The sequence below is a fragment of the Stegostoma tigrinum genome, chromosome 34 (assembly GCF_030684315.1).
Source record: "Stegostoma tigrinum isolate sSteTig4 chromosome 34, sSteTig4.hap1, whole genome shotgun sequence".
Classification (NCBI taxonomy): Eukaryota; Metazoa; Chordata; class Chondrichthyes; order Orectolobiformes; family Stegostomatidae; genus Stegostoma; species Stegostoma tigrinum.
In genome coordinates, this window is record NC_081387.1 from 13275058 (window position 1) to 13296168 (window position 21111).

Below are 21111 nucleotides of genomic sequence, written 5' to 3' on the forward strand. Positions count from 1 at the left end.
TCTGTCAAAAGCAAAGCCCAAATACGCACAACCTACAGAACCAAATGAAAACAAGGATTGCTGAAACCACTCAAGGGGTCAGGTAGGACCTACAGGAAGTGATACAGAGTTAACATTTCATGTTGCAGCAACCTTTCACCAGAACTGAAGTTAGATGGGGGTTTTAATTCGGTGGAAGGGGTAGAACATTGGGCGAGGTTTGTAACAGGGTGGAGAGCAGGAGAGATTAAATAGTAAGAAAGCTTCCAGATGGGGCAGTCACAGTCCAGGTCGTGAATATACACGGCTGCCCTCTGAATGCAACAGGGCGGGATAAAGAAGGAAGGCAAGGTTGATGCAGCAATAAAAAATACACACAGAATTACTTACAGGCAGCATTAATTATCTAAATTTGAGTCCTGAAAGGCTGCAGAACCTCATTGGAACATTGCTGCAGACCAAAGACAAAAAATGTCACAGGGATAATAAAAAGGTGCGACACTACTGTAGCTTTAAGAGGTGTATTTTGTCCTTTTGTTTTGAAGGGAGATTTTAACGCAGATGGGTTGAGCAGTCGACAAGGGCCACTAGAGCAAACATTGAGTTTTTTTTTCTTCTAAGAAGTTGGAACAACAGAAGCAGCATGAATGTGTGGCCAAGCCCCCACATGGCCATCATTCTGATTTTTTAGTTTTCAGCAGTTGTTGGTGGGGGTCTCAGCAGGGCTGGAAGCTGCAGAACGCCTCTCCCAGCTGCTGCACTTTCTTGGAATTTTCTCGACTTATTTTTCCTCCTCAGCTGTTGGAGTTGCATGTCAGACAATCTGTTTTCTGAATGTGCCTTATGCCAAGGGTGTGTTTATGGGATGTTACTACAGTGGAACAGTTCATTAGTCATTGTCACTGTTTCTACTGTTCTGTTAAGTTTTCCAAAAGAGTTAAACTATTCCAACTCTTCTTCCTTTTGTTGTATTTTAACTATAGTGGATGCTTAAAATATGGCAATCTGACCAATCGAATTGCATCTGAAATGTAATAACTAATATGTATCTTTAAAATAAGAAAACATTAGGGCGTGACTAGTTTGAGGGTGTTTGACAAGCAACGAGAAGCTCACGGTTGGGCTTTTGTTAGTTATAGTTAATCTCTGCTACCCTTCACCAGGTTGTAGCCCTTCCCTTTTGTTCTCGCTAGCCTTCCTCTACCTTGCCCCCTTTCAAAGGCTCAAAACCATTTACAGCTGTATCTTTATTGAGCTCTAATACAATATCATTTGGACCAGAGATGTTAAATCTGTTTCTCTCCGCAGATGCTGCAGGTCTGACTGGCTGAGTAGTTCCAACAATTTTTTATTTCGTTTTCCAACATCTGTAGTATTTTGCTTTTGTATTTGAATCTAATGATGCCGTTGTCATAGTCCATGAGGTGAATGGAGGTGGGGAAGAGGAACTTAAAGGCAGGTCTCCCAGTAACAGTCTATTTTACACAAAGTCTATTTACTCAGCAAACAATGAACACCACGCTACAGCAAACAGTTTAAGAGGGTCTCTACCAACTACAGCAAAACAGAGCCCTTGACTTCTATAACAGACCATTTCCAAATTTAAAAAAACCACATGATTATTTCTCCAGTAGAATGCAGTCAGTGCAGGATCATTATTGTCACAAGGGGACAGCCCAGTCAAAATGGAGCTGATTAGTTAGACATGGGGGTTTAGGATTAACAATTCTGTTCAGCCAAGTTCCTCCAAGCATCAGCATGACACTCCATACCCCTTTCTACCGTTGAGTACCTGATTCTCAGTGTATCACTTTCCCACAGTCAATCTGGAATCAGGCTCTTCATGATGCAATTGAACAAATTTAGATTGCCCTTCAAACAGATTAGCTTTTTGACAAGTAAACAAAAAGCTTTTAAAAAAGGGTTTGATGAAAAAAACGTTTAAAAAACTTTTTGTAATACCCACATGATTTGGTTCTTGTTGGTGTGAGGTGGAGGGAATGGGGTTAAAAATCTTCAAGTCCTGAAGACCACAAGGCAACACTGGATGGTTTGGAACGCCATAAGGGGTGAGATTTTCAGCTTCAGGGTAAATAAACTCAGTCAGAATTGGTCATCTGTGATACAGAATTACCTCTTTTCTTCATTCACCAAAACAACTAAGTTGAAAAACAATGACTTAGTTAAGGGTTTCCAAAAATCGCATGGACAAGCCAAAGTCCAGCTTGCAACCTCAGCAGGAGTTGACAGCACATCCCTCAGTGCAGCCAGTTTGTGAGGTACACTCATCCCACGAGCTGCTTTTTCTAGTGTACCTGGTTGGCTGTGAAGTACTTTAGGCATTACTTTAGTGCCAAAATGTATCAGATAAATTAAAAATTCCGTTTGTTTAATTTCATTTCTACCTTGGCCATATGGAGGAAGGGGAGCTTTGTGAATACTGACTATGCGTGTCAACTTGCTGGCATACAAAGTATGAACAAGAGTTGAAATTTGGAGAGATCATTAACAAGTTACTAACGACTGCTGCAATGCCAAAGGGGGGAAAAAAAATCTTGCGCATGCGCACATTAACAAAATGCCTGTGGCAACAATACATTGATATTAAACTCCCCTACTCCTCCTACCCATTAATATTCACAATTCTACATAACCAGCATCGTCACTGTGCTTCCAACTGTGCTACATAATGATTCGGAGAATCTCCCCATTGGATTTTAGAAGCATGAGAAATGACATTATTGAAACATGCATCTTTACTGAGGGAACGATAGGCTGGCAAAATGCTTCCCCTTGTGGAAGAGACTAGGAATATAAGTCATAGATGGTTTAATCAGAATGGGTGGGCCCATCTATAATGGAGTTGAAGAGAAACCTTTACCCCCGGGAGTTGTAAATCTGTGGAATGGTGTAGATAGGACTGTTGAATATTTTTAAGACAGAGGTAGGTAGATTTTTGACTAACAAGGTCATCAATAGTTGGGGCAGGGGGTCGCGGAAAGAGTAGTGGGTCAGAACGTAGAGTTGAGGCTACAATCAGTCCTGGCTCTAAGTCGGCCTCTCTATTCAAGCAGCCCATTTATGCCCCTGAGCACATGCTTGAATCCAGTGATTGCAAGTTCCACTGTTAATTGGAAATTGCAAATGGCTTTTGTGCAAAACAAAGTAATGCAACAACATACCATGGGGTGATATGGAGGTGGATTCTACACTCTCTCATTCATTCAGGAAATAAAAACTGCTTTGACCCTAAACCAAGTTGACTTCCATTTGCGAAGTCATCAGTTTCACCCACTGACATACTCCCTATTCAGGAGCCCGCATTCTCCATTTTTCTTCACCCAAAAACAGCACAAGTCCCTTCTTTTTGCAAACTGCTATTTTCTGCATAGGAACATTGTGAAATAAGTAACTCTTAAAGAGCCACAGAGTCACATAGCACAGAAACAGACTCTTCAGTCCAACTCCTCCATGCCAATCAAGTTTCCCAAACTAAACTAGTCCCATTTTTCGGCATTTGGCCCATATTTCTCTTAAACCTTCCCTATTCATGTATCTGTCCAAATGTCTTTTAAATGTTATAACCGTACCTGCACATACCCTTCCTCTGGCAGTTCATTCCATACACAAACTAGCCTCCGTGAGAAAATGTTGCCCCTTGGGTCCTACTTAAATCCCCTACACTCACCTCAAAATTATACCCTCTATTTTGAACTTTCCCCGCTCCAGGGAAAATGCCTTTGATATTCACTTATCTGCACTCCACTTATAAACCTCTATATGGTCACCCTCAACCACCTATATTCCAGCAAAGGGGGTCCCAGCCTATCCAGCCTCTCCTTATAACACAAACCCTCCACTCCTAGCAACTTCCCTGTAAATCTTTTCTGAACCCTCCTCAACTTAATAATATTCTTCCAAAGAAGGGTGACCAGAACGGCACACAGTGGCCTCACCAATAGCCTGTACAGTTGCAACATGACGTCCCAACTCTGACAGTCAATGGTCTGAGCAATAAAGGCAAGCGTGCCAAATGCCTTCTTTACCACCCGATCTACCTGTGACACAACTTTCAAAGAACTATGTACCTGAACCCCAAGGTCTCTGTTCTTTTTTAAAAGAAGTGCAAAATCTTCCTCCACTGTTCTTGTCTCTCACCCCTAGAATACAGTTACACATGTCGCTCTAGTGCTTGAGAGAACATTGTCAGACTATTTAAGTGCAGAGGCATCGCAGAAGAAAAAGTCAAATTTTCTCCCTCTCTCTCACAAAATACAAATGTTCTTTTCCAAATTGGAGTCACTTGAAGGAAAAGGTTGATTTCCAACTCCAGCCACCTCCTCCCCACCCTCCGCTTTATAATTACAACCTTACTGTCTCTAAATTATTATGAAGCTCCTGCTGCTGTCTAGGTTGAGATGAATTAATTAGTACAGAGATCAAATGATTACTCGCTTAGTGTGGGTTATATATATGAAGCACTAGGACAGCTGGTTTAAAACATAGAACAGTTCGGTACAGGAACAGGCCCATGTTTGTGCGAACCACGATGCCACTCTGAACTAATCCCACCTGCCTACACATAGCCTAAATCTGATAACATCACAGATTTTAAAATGGCCAAACTGATCTCGGGGGAAGCAGTTTTTTTTTTTTAAGTGATCATTCACAGAGAGAAACTACATTGTTAACAAAACGGTTTTTAAAAACAACAGGATTGAGTAATAAAAAATGCAAGAGATCTGTAAAAGGCAAATCAACATCGTCACTGCTCTAACAATTTTTTTAAAAGAGGTATTGATCAAATTCATTTAATAAGTGGAAGAGTTGGACATTGCCAATAGACAATGGTATCAGGAGCAGGTCTGCCATCAGGAAAATGTCATTGAAAAGAAAGTGGAGAGCGAGTGAGGGAGCTGGCAAAGAAGAAAGGAGAGACAGAGACAGAAAACCAGAACTTAAAGAGCAGGCTTTCCAAACAGAATGCATTCATATTAATAATAGGATCTCAACATTAGAACAATATTAACACCACACAGAGATACACAGACAGTCAAAAGATACAGCTAAGCAACAGAAAATCAAATCCAGATAAATACAACAAACTAAACTTCTCCCATTCATTCACATTGACTGGATAAATCCTTTACTCAGTTACACTGGTTTGAATCTAATAGTTCTCATTCCTTCCCATTCCCACTAGATCCCTTCCAAATAAGAATGCACAGAAGGCCAAAATCCTTTTCAAGTCTGCAGTATCTCACCAGGTCTTCCAATTTGTTCTCTTCTTACCGGTGCTTGTGTCTGCGCTCACTTTGCGATATCACCAGCCTTTGCCTTTTCCTCAGCTCATCTGTTACCTTCACCATATTTGACTATTCCAATCATTTTCCAGTTGTCCTTGTACCTAGAACAAACTTCAGCTTAGCCAAAGCTTTTGCTGACTATGTCCTAACTTACACAGTCCCATGTACCCATCACTCCTGTGCTGGCTGACTAACATCAGCTGCTGCTTCCACTGATTTCTCGATTTTACATTCTTTACCCTTTGTGTTTTAACTCCTCCATGGCCTCATGATACCTGTAACCTCTTTCAACACAACAATCACTGCCTTCCCTTCCAAGTCTGGCTTCTTGTCCATTCTCTACCCCCAACCACTGCCGGCCATGCCTTCAGCTGCCTCTGCCTTTTCTGAATCTCTCCTCCCCTCCAGTTCTGTCTCCGAGCTTTCAATCACACCTTCCAAGCCACCTTTTTAACCAATTTTTTAAAATATTCTGCCCAAATACACCTCTGTGGGGCTCCTGTGTCTGTGAACAGCTGATGGGTTAATTGTATAAAGGCGACTTGTCATTTCCAACTAATGTCTTTGTTTCAAAGGCATAATCAAGGGTTTGTTCCTCTTTTGGAAGTGGGCCCTTCAATTCAGATGACTAACCACAGAATCACAGATGTGTCACAGTGCAGGAACAGGCCATCGGGCTCAGACTGTGTCAGCTCTCTCTCTCTCTCCACTCAGCTTCATTAACAAGTGTTTCTCTTCCGCCCTTTCCCCAGAACACTGCACATTATTTGAATAAACACCTAATTTCTCCTTTATTAAAATGCCTCAAATGAACCTGCCTCCACCACACTTCTAGGTCTAAGCTTAGAAATTTCCAGGACGGCTTCCTTTTAGGTAATTTCTACATTGTGAACAGATTTCATAAATCTGTAAGCTGTCCCAAGTGCAGCAGAAACTGCGGTAGGAGCATAATGTAGCTCATGGCCCGAACGCATCCAAACTCCCTGCTTTGCCAACCTTCACTGGTAAAAGTCCCATGTAACACTGCGCTCCTGCCCATTTAACCACATTGTAAGGCCGGCCCAAACCTAAGCAGCTTCTGAACAGATGTCAGCATCGTCTCTCACCTGGTTCTCCTCCTCTGGGCCACCAGGTCATCAGCCTCCCTCACGCCATTCACTGCCTGAGGACGTGCCACTCTGACGTGTCGCAGTGCTTCCTGGTGAACGAACTGGGCTCGGCTCGGCTGCCGGTGGGAGTTGCGGCCGAGACTGTTGGAACGAGTCAGAGAAGGCTTCTGGTTGAAAGGCCAGGGAAGCTCCTGATCTTCTGGAGCGCCTGTCGCAGAAGCAAACTTCAGTTAGTCAACCAGCAGTGGAATGGCACTGCTGCCTCACAGCACCAGGGACCTGGGTTCGATTCCACCCTCGGGCGACTGACTGTATAGAGTTTGCACATTCTTCCCGCATCTGAGTGGGTTTCCTCCAGGTGCTCTGGTCTCCTCCCACCATCAAGAGAGGTGTAAGTTAGGGTGGTTTGGCCATGCTAAATTGCCCATAGTGTACAGGGATGTGTAGATTAGGGGGATGGGTCTGGGTGAGATGATCTGTGTGTCGGTGTGAACTTGTTGGGCCAAAGGGCCTGCTTCCTCATTGTAGGGATTCTGCGATTCTATGATCTTCACAAGAGTAGATCGGGAGAAAGTGTTTCCGCAGGCAGGTGGGGAAGTGGATTTGAGCTCACGGTCAGATCAACCACAATCTTATTAAATAGAGATGCAAATGGCAGAAAAATATGAACATACTGAATGGCAGTGAAGACTTTACAGCCTGTATGAGCTCCTTGTGCTCCCATTCCTGATGCTCTTTAAAGAAAAAAAAGAAACCTAATCCCATGTTCCACCCCTTGCCTCACTTCCCTGTGCCTTCCTGCACCTCAAGTTCAGAGTCAAGATCCCCACCACACTGTGCAAAGGAGGACTGCTCAATTTCCCTCCAATCCTTCTGCCAATCACTGTACACTCACTGCAGCTGCTTAATGACCCTTCTGCCAATGTGTGGGAGCGGTCCGAGTGGTGCTTTGTCAGAGGGGTGTGTGCGCGCGTGCATGGTGCGGTGGAGGCGGTGGGAAATGAAGCTTTGAGCCCAGTTTTTCAGCAGGTGGTCGGGTGGGAGATGGGGTTTGCCTTTCACAAGTAACATTCATGGCGAGGGTTTTTTTTTTGGAACTGCTAATTTTGACACTAATGTTGGTCACAGTCCTGAATTCAGCACGGAATGGGCTGTCTTGGGCTACCTGCTGATACTGTTGATGTTTAATTAGTAAAGCACAATTGTCTGAAAGACTCATTTGAGTGTTCCCACCAATCCCACTCCCAAAGCTAGCACAGGTTATGTGACAAACAAAGGTTTCCTGGGGTGGAAGCTGGGAGTTGACTTACTTACACAAGATCAACTATTGCTCCTGAGCAACATTTAGGAGCACTGCTCCACTGACTAATGGACTCAGTTCTTTGCCTGCAAGCAAAAACAGAGATCGAGGCTCCATGCAGAGCTTTGTAACCACGTTACACAGGTAAATGTGTCATAGCAAAGTGCACAGTGATCTGGGTTATGCAATGCTGGATGAGGGAAGAAGCAAATGGACTGCTGAAATGTCACAGAATTGCACCGGGGTAATGGAGCGAGGGGACACTGATGGACAGACAGAGTCATCGATTAAGGGATCACTCACCATCCCGCACAGTAAGAGAGTAGGGCTTAATATCCTGTTCCACCTTCTTTGGGATGGTCCTGTGAACCAGCCTTTCCCCACGCACTGCACAGTAGAAAACAAAGAAAAACGTATATAGCTACAAGGAATTCAGAAAACAAAATATTCACACTGCAGCTCTGATGAGTTCACGTAGAATTATTTGAATTTATTTTCATATTCAGACATTGCTTTTGCCTAACCTGCCACTTGCTACAGAGTAACACACTCAGACTGTGTGGGGGTGAATAATGAGCTGATCTGATTTCATCCACATCATTAAACCGAGTCACTAAGAAACATGCTACACTGAAAACCCAACCTAGTCGCTCTGAGCAAAGAAACATTGCATTTTGGACAAGTAACTGAGTTCGTCGAACAGGCAAGGAGCACCTTGGTTTACTATACAAAATCTTAAAAAGACCAGCTTTAGAGTTGCACAGGAGCAACAGCCTGGATCATGAATCCAAGCACTTAGGAGTAGGACTTGAACCCGACTGATCCAAAGCACTGACTCTAGCTCAAGATCACAAAAACTGAAGCACTAGACGAAGGTTTAACAGTGATTACTTACTGGATGGTATTTTTCCAGCTCTGGGTGGGAACAGAGACCACAATGACCTCTTCACGTCCTGTGCATTCCCACAATGAATTACTAATTGAATAACACAACACTGGAAACAAAAGCTATCACAAATTATTACCCCCTTTACGAGGAGCAACTGGACTTACTCTGTCTGTCCCGGAAGAAACTTTCAAACACCACAAAGTTATTAACCTGAAACAAAAGAGAGGTGGGGAGGGGAGAAGTGAAAGTGGGGGGGGGGAAGAGAAGAGAAAGTGGGGGGGGGGGGGGGGAGAAGAGAGAAAGTGGGGGGGGGGGAAGAAGAAAGTGGGGGGGGGGAAGAAGAAAGTGGGGGGGGGGAAGAAGAAAGGGGGGGGGGAAGAAGAAAGGGGGGGGAAGAAGAAAGTGGGGGGGAAGAAGAAGAAAGTGGGGGGGAAGAAGAAGAAAGTGGGGGGGGGAGGAGAAGAAAGTGGGGGGGGGGGGAGGAGAAGAAAGTGGGGGGGGGGGAGGAGAAAGTGGGGGGGGAGGAGAAGAAAGTGGGGGGGGAGGAGAAGAAAGTGGGGGGGGGAGGAGAAGAAAGTGGGGGGGGAGGAGAAGAAAGTGGGGGGGGAGGAGAAGAAAGTGGGGGGGGGAGGAGAAGAAAGTGGGGGGGGGAGGAGAAGAAAGTGGGGGGGGGAGGAGAAGAAAGTGGGGGGGGGGAGGAGAAGAAAGTGGGGGGGGGGGAGGAGAAGAAAGTGGGGGGGGGAGGAGAAGAAAGTGGGGGGGGGGAGGAGAAGAAAGTGGGGGGGGGAGGAGAAGAAAGTGGGGGGGGGAGGAGAAGAAAGTGGGGGGGGGGGAGGAGAAGAAAGTGGGGGAGGGGAGGAAGGGAGGAAGAAGAGAGAAGATAGATATATGTGGGGAAAAAGAGAGACAGAAAGACAGAGACAGAAAAAAACAAGCCCCATTAGTTTATCCTCCAAGCACTGACAAGGTTCTGCAGCAACCCACTTACAATTTACATTTTTATATTTTTTTTGTGGATTTGGTGTTGCTGACAAGGCCAGCACTTCTTTTGCCCTCCACAAATGAAGGTGAACGTTGCCATTTTCCCGAAAGACCACAAGCTACTCTCCCATCAGAGAGAGTTGACTCATGCTGAGTTCAGTCTGAGTTGCGTTCCTTCATGGTGAGCTCAGCCAGTACAGGTAACAATCCTGTCTTGTTATCTTTACCTGAGATAAATGACTCCAGAGCTTCTCTTGTCCTGGCCTGCTAGGCCATTTTAAAAGATAGTTCAGTGTCAACCACATCGTGGAGTCTGGAGTCACATGTATGCAAGACTGTGTGAGGAGGACAGATATCCTTCCCTGACAACATTAGCGTGCCAGGCAAGTTTTTAGGACTGTTCTTGTGGTCACAATTACTGAAGCTGGCTTTCATATTACAGAGATAACAACGTGCAGAGCTGGATGAACACGGCAGGCCAAGCAGCATCAGGGGAGCAGGAAGGCTGACGTTTCGGGCCTTGACCCTTCTTCATTTTCCTAGACCCCGTTATCTCAGATTCTCTACACCTTGTTATCTCAGATTCTCCAGCATCTGCAGTTCCTACTATCTCTGAAACCCTTTCATATTACAGAATTCCTTTTTTTAAAAAAAAATTCATCGTAACTGAACCCATGTCCCCAGACTAGGTCCTACGTCCTGGGCAAATGTTACAATTCCAGTGAATTTACTACCGGGTCATCATCTCAACATAACACAGCAGCTTTAACACAGTAAAAACGGCCAGACGCATTTCAGAGGAAACAGGAGATATTAGGGCAGGTGACTTCACTCAAGACAAAGGTTTTAAAAAGCAAAGTGAAGTAGAGGGAGCTGAGGGAGTTACACAGCTCAGGGCCCAGACAACTGAAGGTATGGCCACCAATGATGTGAGGTGAAAAATCAGGGATACAAAAAAAAGGCCAAAGTTGGAATTCCAGGAGTGCAGGGACATCATATGGCCAGATGCAACAGAGCTAGTGAGAGAGCAACGGCCATGGAAACGTTTGAAGACAAGGATGAGAAAATTTTAATATAGGGATTATAATGGAAAATAGTTCAACAAGCCCCGAGTAGCTAGGAACAGGTGGCAACAGGACTTGGGCTAAGTTCGGAAATGTACAAATTCGCCTATGTGCATCCTTGCACTATAAAGGACTGCTTCCAAGTCTGTTCACAGTTAGGGTCTGCGCACAGCAGGCATGATCCCAGTGTATCCGCAGATAATTAGTCACTGTGATCCCGAGCACAGTGGATCAGTCCTGAGTCTGTGCTGAGGTAGTTACAGGGCTGCCACTGTTGATCTCATCAGGTTTTTTAAAAAATTTAATCAGGAGAGAAATGGGGACAGGAATAGGGAAGTCGGACACTACTGACAATTACTGCTCAATCACCAAGAGCCTACAGCAGGCACAAGCAAGTACGATGGATAATATGAAAATATTAACTAAATTTAGGGCGATACTCCACTTATGTTTTGTGGTGGGGGGGGGGGTGGTGTGTTGGTGGAACTGATAATTCTCACTCTGGACAGATCACAATTCAAACTTCTCATCTATGAAATGCGGTAGCAAACCAAAGCAAAATACTGGAACTGACAGAAATTTAAAGAGAAAGCTGGGAATTCTGAACATCCAGCAGCATCTGCAGAGAGGTGAGAATGCATGTTACAGGGCACTGACTCTTCATCAAACAGAGTTAAGATGTCAGGGTTGGAAGGTTTGAGCTTCTAGAGAGAGAGGTTGAATAGGCTAGGGCAATTCTTCCTGGAGTGTTGAAGGCTGAGGAGGGGGCGACCTTATAAAGGTTTATGAAATCATTAAGGGTATGGGTAAGGTGAAAAGTCAAGGTCTTATCCCCCCCCAAGGCTACGGAAGCCCAAAACTACGGGGTATAGGTTTAAGGAGAGAAGGAAAAGAGAGCTGAGAGATAACTTTTTCCACATAGGAGGGTGGTGCATGTATGCAATGAGCTGCTAGAGGAAGTGATGGAGGCTGGTACAATGACAACATTTAAAAGGAAGCTGGATGGGTATATGAACAGGAAGGATTGAGGGGAATATGGGCCAAATGCTGGCGAATGGGGCTAGATTAATTTAGGATATCTAGTCAGCATGGACGAGTTGGACTGAAGAGTCTGTTTCCGTGCTGTATAACTCTAGGACTCTCTGGAGGTGTAGCAATTTTCAAGCAATTACAGTTGCAGGGGAAACCGGAGGGGAGAAACAAAAAAAAAATTAGAAGTGGTTTGGGGGATGGGTGGTACACAGAACAGAGGAAACAGTGAGAAAGTGGCAAGTTAGGATAATGATAGGTCATGCTGAGAAGCAAAAGATAGTTCCAGATACGGTGGAAAATTCTAAAGACGACAGGCTTGGGAAATCTGGCAAAGGGCAGGGATGGAAGGTCCCAGGATTGTGGCAGAAAAAGCAGGTAAATCCAGCCCTGTTAGCGTGGATACACCTCTGGGTCCTGACAGCTGAAACTCTAGGGCAAGATTTACACTGAATGTAGAGCACAGAATGAGGCTACTGGATTCAAACATAGTCTGTGACACAGCCACACCCAAATTTCTCTTTGGCTCACCCTACCTGCTAATCCTTCTATTCCTCACTCTCTCTCCTGCATGTGTTTATCTAAATTTCTAGCATTACTAGAAAGACAAGCAACAAAGAGAACATCTGTCAAACTTCTCCTTACATCGCTACTCTCTCTCATCCTTTAATATGCACATAGGCTGCAAGTTTCCAGCATTTTATCTAGCCGTATTTGTGGTGAAAGAAACTGAACTATCGTTTTGGAAAATGCAAGCGGTAAATAAAACAGCCTTAGTTACCTGAGGAATTGTGGCTGCTAAACCGTAGTGTTTCTTGAGGAAGCAGAGGAACTTGCTGGAGGGACGATCGATGGCCAGATGGTGTGGCTTTGTGCCTTCATACTGCATCAAACATATTCAATTAAAGGTTTTGTTCTCAGCAGGAATAGGTTCCTGAGCTTCACCGCTCCCTAGCTCAGTGACCCTCCCAAATCTCTGCACTTTTCCGATTCTGGCCAATGTCTATCACGCTGCTAATGGCAGCAAGTCCAGCTGCCTAGGCCTTGAGCTTTGGAATTCCTTTCCTAAACCTGTCTGCCTCTTTAATTCTTTTCTATTTGGTGTAGTAGCATCAGTGTTTAACTAGTTATGTGAACGAGGCTGTCGATTCAGTTTTAAATGCAGCCCCCAAGAATGAACAATTGTAAAAATGAGTCTTGCGTGACCTCAAAATCTTGTAAATCAGTTGAATACTTCAGCGTTACTATTGTTGCAATTTGCAAAAAAAAAAGCAGTCAATTTTCAAACAGCAACATCCCAACAGAAGCAAAGGAAAAACAGATTTTTAAAAAATTGTCATTTGAGAAATAAACATTGGCCAGGATGCTGGAAGGGTTTCCTGCATCTCCTTCGAGGTCGGGATATTTTACATCTACCTGCGATGCAAGGCATGACTCCAGTGTAATGTTCATCTCATATCTGACAGTGCTGCTTTCCCCATACCACACTGGCATGTCGATCTGAATTATATGCTCGAGAATCTTTGGACTGGGGCTTGAACCCAATTCTCTGTGATTCAGCAGGGCATGCTATGAACTGAGAAACTTCGAAGTTACAGGATATCATAAGAACCACTTCACTGTTTGAGTACTGACTGTAACTGCAGCTGCACCAAACTTACATAGAATCCCTACAAAGTGGAACCAGGCCATCCAGCCCATCAAGTCCACACCAAACCCCCAAAGAGCATTCCCTTACCCTATACCTGCATATTCCAAGGATAATTCAATTCGTCTGCACATCACTGGACACTACGGGCAATTTAGCATGGCCAATCCACTCTAACCTGCACATTTTTGGAGTGTGGGAGAAACTCAAAGCACCCAGAGGAAACCCAAACAGACAGAGGGAGAATGTGCAAACTCCACCCAGACAGTTGCAGGAGGCTGAAACTGAACCTGGGTCCCTAGTGCTGAGAGGTAGCAGTGCTAACCAGTGAACAACCACACTGCCAAGGACGCCCACGTCCCGCGCTGCCCACGACACGTCGACAAAATTCTTGGGAAACAAGTTCAAGGCAACAGCCATTACCCTGAAGGTCCCAATAGGACAGCTTTGAGCCTGCAGCTAAGTGTTAACAGCCTGCATTCAGTACCTCAGAGGAATTCAGTCATAGAACAAAGGAACAGGAGTAGGCCATTCAGCCCATTGAGACTGCTCCACCATTTTACTTGATCATGGCTGATCAAATGTTTTAATGCCTTTCACGCAGTATCACCATAACCAGCAATCTATCAATCTCTATTTTAGATAAAAACTAAGCTTCCCTGCCCCTTTTGTGGTAGAGAATTCCAAAAGTTCACAACCCTCAGAATTTAAAACAAAACTTCCTCATCCTGAACAGAAATGATATCCCTTTCTTTTAAAAATTGTTCAACTCTGTTCTGGACTCCCCACCCAGGGCAAACTTTGCCATCCACAGTCTTGCTGCAGTTATACAGGGCCTTGAGTGCTGTGTGTAGTTTTGGTCTCTAGTCTAATGAAGGATATTCTTGCTATCGTGGGAGTCCAACGCAGGTTCACCAGACTGATTCCTGGGATGGCAGGACTGACGTATGAAGAAACACCCAATCGACTGGGCTTGTACTTGCTGGAATTTAGAAGGATGAGAGGGTGGGGTGGGGGTGGGGGTGGTGTCAAAGAAACAAATTCCCGATGTGACTGGACAGGCTAGATGCAGGAAGAATTTCCTGATGTTGAGCATGTCCAGAACTAGGGGTCACTGTCTAAGAACAAGGGGTAAACCATTCAGGACTGAGATGAGGAAGAATTTCTTCACCCAGAGAGTTGTGAACCTATGAAAATCTTTAGCACAGAAAGCTGCTGGGGCCAGTTCATTACATATATTTAAGAGGGAGCTAGACGTGACCTATGCGGCTAAAAAGGATCCAGGGGTATGAAAAGAAAGCGGGAGCAGGATACTGAAACTGCATGTTCAGCCATGGTCATATCGAACCGGGATAAAGGCTTGAAGGGCCAAATGACCTACTTCTGCAGCTATTTTCAATGCTTCCATATCTACCCCTTTCAGTAGTTTGCAGGTCTCAAATAGATCACCTCTCATTCCTCAAAACTCAAGACAATACAGGTTCAGGTTACCCAATCCCTTTTCATACGACAGTGTTGTAATCCCAGGAATAGTACAGAAAAGCATAAAGGACATTTTGCAGATGGAATGTGTACCAGCTCCTTCACAAACCAAAGTTAGGGCCACTCCACTGCTCCTTCCTTATATCTCTGCAATTTTGTTCTGATCTCCAAAGGTACACGCAATTCCCTTTGGAAGGTTACTGTACAACTTGACACAGTTTCCGTCTGTACCTGAATCATGTAGTCAAATAGCTCCTTCCCATAACCATGTCGCTGTAGTGACACATGTACATAGAAGTCCAAGACACACAAGGGCTCCATCTCGTTGTGTGCACCTCGCCCATCCTACATCCCAGGGGCACAGAGAGAAAACAATGGTGTTACAGAACAAAGTGGGTGCTAGTTTTACATAAGGTAGACGTTTACTGTTAAAGCATAAAATTCAACACCCTCACATCTCATAACCATCTCATAACAGAAGGCAACAAGCTCACGAACCTGTATTTATTTACAGGCCTCTTAATAATGGCAGACATTTCCCAAGGAGTTTCACTGGAGTGCTATCAGATTTTTGTAAAAAGCACAGCTACATGGGGAGGAAGGGTTACCAAAGAAAGTGGTAGGGAAGAGGATAGAGTGGAGGAGAGGTGTAGGGAGGACTCTATTAAGCTTAGGGAGTCACTAGCTGAAGAGATAGCCACCGACGACAAAACAACTAAAAGTCAATTACATGGAGGAAACCACTCCAGAAATCTGTCCGACCAGTAAAGGCTGGTTCACTGAAGGAACTAGATGAGTGCTAATTTATTATTGTCTTAACTGCTTAAGAGTAGGGTGTGATCGAATCAAGGTATTCAAGTTGAGTAAGGAGTTGATAACCAGTTTCCATTCACCCAATCTCCTCCGGTGAGGAGACCAGAACACAGGATATAACTTTTACAATAGGAGATTGGCCATTTTGGCATTCAGGTTGGCAGATTATCAGAGGGACTTTCTTTACATTAAAAAGGTTGTGAAAACTTGAAATGCCCTCCCAAAATAAGGGCAGACAATGGAGTGGTGGTAATGTCACCGGGCGAGGGGAGTCCCAGACTAAAGCTTTGGGATCAATAGCTGGTGGAGTTTAAGTTCCAATATTAAATTGGGAGTAGAAATTCATTGTTAATTGCTGCAAACGCTCATCTGTTCACACATCCTTGAGAAGAGGAGCTCTAGTATCCTTGTGCAGTGTGACCTACGTTGGAATTCCAGATCCACAGCAACGTGGTTGACTCGGAGGCAGGCCTCGGACATGGCCCTGTGAGCCACTCAGGTCAATAGTGATTAGAGATAAGCAACAAATGCTGCCTTTCCAGTGGTGCACACATTAGGTGAAAAGAAAAGGCACATTTTCAATTCCCATACCCCCAGTCGTGACAATGTCAAAGCCAAGATTGATAGATTTTTGTTTTAGTCAGGAAAGGGATCAAGGGTTTGGATCAAAGGTGGGTTAACAAATGTGACGTGCTGGCCAGCTATTATCTAATTATGCCTCTAAACTGTATATCAGAATTGGCCGCTTGAGCCAATGTGCAACAGTGCTTGTCCCATGGCAGGATCTGGGGACAAAGGATGGCTGCTCCTCCCATGGTGGACTCATTATTTTATACTTGACAGCTTGCAAAGCAGCTTTGATGGGGAGGGGTCTGAGAATCAGCACAAACTGGAGTGATATGTACCAAGTTGGGCCAACAGGGACACTAATGTGGCAGGCTTTTATAATGCTCCTGCACAAGTCATCTGGTTTGATATCACAATTTGCCATTTGAACAATACCCTAACCAGTCACTACTGTGACAATATGCCAGGAATTAATACATTAAAACAGCTCAAGAGTTCAGACTGACAGATATTGAGCCAAATTTTATTCCAGTGAAAGGGAAGGATATTCAAAATGCAGGATAGTCACAGGGATTACTATTGCTAAAAAATTGTACGCAATGCTCCAAATGCTGCACTCAGGCTTCAGTTAAAAGAGCAAGAGGGAATACTCACCAACACAAACAACTTCTTGTGGCCGACCTTCAGGAAACCAATAGCAGCTCCCTTTCCACTGCAGAGAGAACACATTAAGTCACAGTCAATCACCAGCTCAGGAGAGGCGAGCATAACTACATATTAGGTCTTGAGGCGGCCCCTGGAAACACTTCCTTCACAAACACAAATAGCATTGAATCAAGCTATAGCAGATCTCAAACTTTAGAAACTTTTAGGAACCCCCAGTCCTGTGTTCTAATTTTCTTTCCACACAGTATTTAGGGCAGGGTCTGCCAAATAGAGGGGGTCCTGGTAGCATTGATTTCCATTGCATTCCAACTCAACGGCACCAACTGCAAGGCCTCTTTTAATTCATCTTTCTCCCAATGTCGAGCATAGCATTAACAGACAGTCAGGGACTGATTTCTGCTGCAGAAAAAGGCCTGTGAAGAGGTAGGTGTAACACTTTTCAGCTTAAACACTTCATTGCCAGGTTCTACACGATTCCCATTGCCCCATTCAATTAAGCCTCTTCCCACTTCGCTCTCACAGCTCTGCCCTGCTCTCACTTCAGGGTCATGACAATTTCAGAACAGAGGTGGTCTCGAAATGGTTTGGCCAAATACCCAGACTCTGTCGGAGCTGGAATTTGCACAGACGTTACTCGGTATTGAAATCAGAGCCTCATCCTTGGGGTTAGATGAGAAAAATCACAGGTCACGATACTAGAGAGGAGGAAAGACACTGGGTTCCTATCAGTCCAGTCATCCAGCATGGTCCAATGTTCTGAAATAATGGGAACTACAGATGCTGGAGAATCCAAGATAACAAAGTATGAAGCTGGATGAACACAGCAGGCCCAGCAGCATCTCAGGAGACAAAAGCTGATGTTTCGGGCCTAGACCCTTCATCAGATGAAATGTCTAGGCCCGAAACGTCAGCTTTTGTGCTCCTGAGATGCTGCTGGGCCTGCTGTGTTCATCCAGCTTCACACTTTGTTATCTTGGTGCAGAATCCACTGTTTTTCAAGATTCCTAGGTTTCACCACCATTAACTTATTTTGCACTCTATAGCTGATTAATTTTAATGCAGAGAAACCATCCTAAAACACTTTTCAGATAAACATGTCTTTCACCACTTTGAACTACGTCCAAACTAGGCAATTTCATTCAAGTTATTCTTCCTGTTTACCTTCAATATCCATCTGTACACCTCGAAACGTCAACCCCTCAGCTCATGCCTTTCTAAGTCAGAAACTCTAAATCCCTCTAGTCACAGCTTAGGCCTTCTGAAGGGGGCAGTGGTGGGAGATGAGCGAGAGACAAAGTACGAGAGAGCAAGCGCACGAGTACACATAGTGGGAAAGATTTTAGCCCAGCCCAATCAAGGAACTAATGAGATTGGGTGAAATTCTTCTTCTGTTTTTCATTGTAGTAACTGTTGGTGAAATGGATCACGTGAATTTCCCAATACATGTATTTGATTAAAATTGCCCCTACCTAAGGAACATTCTCAAATACACTTGGCAAAAATTCTAGGTTTAAATACTATGATCAAATGTGCCTGAAGGGTTCCAGAAACTTCATTCGTAGCCTAAAGGCAAGCCAGACTTACTTCTACACCACATCTTTCTCTACCTCAAGACATCCCAAACAAAACCATAGTGACAATGCAGTCCCTGGGACAACACAAAACACGTGCGCTCATGTATACCCCATTGATGCCAGAGGGGAAATTGGGGTGCTATCACTGGCTTTGGTACCTGTGGCCAACAGAAGTGGGTTTGGGGATGCAGAGTAGGGATGTTTGGAAAAACGTGTGCTGTAAAGAGTGATGGGGGCCAGGCACACCCGTGTGGGTGGGAGCAAGCACGCTAAATTCTGTGGGTTAGGATGAGGGTAATAGCGGGTAGGCGAGCGCAAGCACAAGGCAGTAACAATCGGATTAACCTCGGCTGCGAGGGCCCACATGATGAAACAATTCCCTAGGAATCCTCAGACAGCACTTTCCAGATCACAGCCATCTAGAAGGACAAGGGTGGCAGATACATGGGGACACCACCACCTGCAAAGCCACTCACCATCCTGGCTTGGAAACATATCACCGTTCCTTCACGGTCACTGGGACAAAATCCTGGAATTCCCTCCCTAACGCCATTGCGGGTCAACCCGCAGCCGGTGGACTACAGTGGTTCAAGAACGCAGCTCACCACCACCTTCTCAAGGGCAACTAGGTCCCATGGGTGAATTTAAATAGTAATTTAAATTTCACCTAGTAATATACTCAGAAAGACTGCGCACACAAGAAAACAATGGGAAGACATTTCTTCATGAGGGAGATATGTCTAACTTTGTCCAAGAATTGACTTAATGCCCCAAGCAGTCATCTCTCCAACTCCTTCCTCCAGCACAATCTCCCCTCCCAGTCCAGAAGAGGACTGACTGTAGACCAGCTGCTCTAACCAAACTGCCGTCCCCTTCTCACAAGCAGATGCTCCCCCTAGGTGGGCCTGTGTGTAGAATCGGCAGTGAAATTCCTACTTACTGATTAGCAAGGCCGTCTTTCAGAACGTACAGCCGGTGCCGGTTGCTCTGCATCCGTGAGGCGCTGGTGATGGGCGCGGACAACTGCTGGGCCTGCCAATGGAAACAGGACTGTAACCCACAGAGCCATTCCAGTATTTCCAAAGAGTGGCCGGTCTGCGCCCGGAAACATTGCACGCATAGGGTGCCGAGAAATAGCGAGCATGCACAGCTGTTTTCTTCCCCCAAAAGAAACAGATTTAAGCGGCTGTAATCAGTAAATGCAGAAAGTGACATTATTGCAAGACTCAGCGCTCTACGGACTGTTCCTAGGGAGGCACACCACCATAAACATCAAATGTAGCTGACAGAACTTGGGAACAGGACTAAGCTATTCAGCCACTTGAGTCGGATCCATCATTTCATAAGATAATGGCTGATCTGTGGCTTAATTCCACATATCCTGCCTTTGGCCCAGATCCCATAATACTTTAGACAAATTTTTGTCGAGCAATCTCAGATTTTAAATTAATGACTGATCCAGCATCCGCTGCCACTTATGGAAGAGAGTTCCAGATCTCTATCGCTCTGTGCATCAAAGTGCTTCCTAACATCTCCCCTGAACAGTCTGGCCCTAATTCCCAGACTATGCCCCCTAATTCCAGAATTCCCCCAACCCTGTGGAAATCGTTTATCTTTATCTACCCTGTCTGTTCCTGTAAATATCTTGAAGACTTCAATCAGGTTGCCCCTTAATCTTCTAAATTCTAGAGAAAACGGGCCTGATTTATATAATCTCTCCTCATAACTTAACCCCTGAAGTCCAGATGCCGTTTTTGTAAACCTACACTGTAATCGTTCCAAGGCCAATACATCCTTCCCAAGGTATGGTGCACAGAACACCATCAACTGGTTAAATGACACGCTTTGGTTGAACCAAAACGTGCAGCTCTTCCAGTGCAAGGTGTTGTTGTTGATTGATTATTACAGACTGGCACATTGCAAGGTCTGTGACTACATGTTGAGAGGCACACTCACGTGAAATTTTCACGAAATTGTTAGATTCAAGATATTTATTTTCTTAAATAAAAAGGATTTTCCGCATTCCACCACCCAACTTCTTTGAACAGAAGAGAAGGTTTCACTGGCCTACTCCAGTGCCCATGCTGCTTAGATTGAAGAAGTGTTTGCAGATTTCATTCCTGAACTCAGGATTTCAAGAGGTTTTCCCCCTCTGCTTTTGGGCCACACCTCAGAGGAAATTAGCTGTTCTACTCACTTAAGAGTGTAATATCCCCACCTAAGCTTCTGTACTCTAGATTCCTTCAGTTAATACCAAACTGGGGCTGGAGTCTGGGTTAGACATTAGGGCTTTCCTAGAGATCACAGGCACATAGAGAAGACGTAGGCAACAACATTGTGACACACTGTGGACGTTACCTTGGCTGAAGCCTCCCCCATCTTGTCCAAGACTGTGGCCAGCTGGTGTTCGAGTGTGGCTCTGTTGGGAAAAAAAAAATGATCAAAGCATCAACAACAGCTCTTTTATTAGGATATGGGCAGGGCAAGAAATTGCACAAGTACAGGGCCACTCCAAGCAAGAATGACAGAGTGCTCAAAGGAAATTTACTGGCATCAGGCATTAGCAACATCAGCTAATGTAGAAAAATGAGAAGCTGTGGTTGTTCTTTAGAGTGGAGAAAGTTAAGTGGAGGTTTAATAAATGTGACCATAATCACGAATAGGTTTGACAGTGCAGAGCGGGAGAAATGGTTTCCAGTACTAA

The 21111-nt window shown here is 44.7% G+C and overlaps 1 protein-coding gene across 2 annotated transcripts in view; it reads right to left on the reverse strand.

Annotated features, from left to right (window-relative positions):
• The window catches only part of atat1 (alpha tubulin acetyltransferase 1), a 34342-nt gene extending 13505 nt beyond the window's left edge, over nt 1–20837 (reverse strand). The window contains exons 1-8 of one of the 2 annotated variants that reach the window (XM_048520033.2): nt 20766–20837; nt 19348–19439; nt 16822–16879; nt 15019–15132; nt 12439–12540; nt 8748–8793; nt 7998–8081; nt 6392–6602 (exon numbers count right to left, since the gene is read on the reverse strand). In XM_048520033.2, coding sequence (XP_048375990.2) covers nt 6392–6602; nt 7998–8081; nt 8748–8793; nt 12439–12540; nt 15019–15132; nt 16822–16879; nt 19348–19439; nt 20766–20786 — 728 coding nt within the window. In that variant the 5' untranslated portion in view covers nt 20787–20837. The remainder of the gene's footprint in view (nt 1–6391; nt 6603–7997; nt 8082–8747; nt 8794–12438; nt 12541–15018; nt 15133–16821; nt 16880–19347; nt 19440–20765) is intronic. The other variant, XM_048520034.2, reaches the window with a different exon arrangement.
• Nucleotides 20838–21111: the final 274 nt, after the last annotated feature.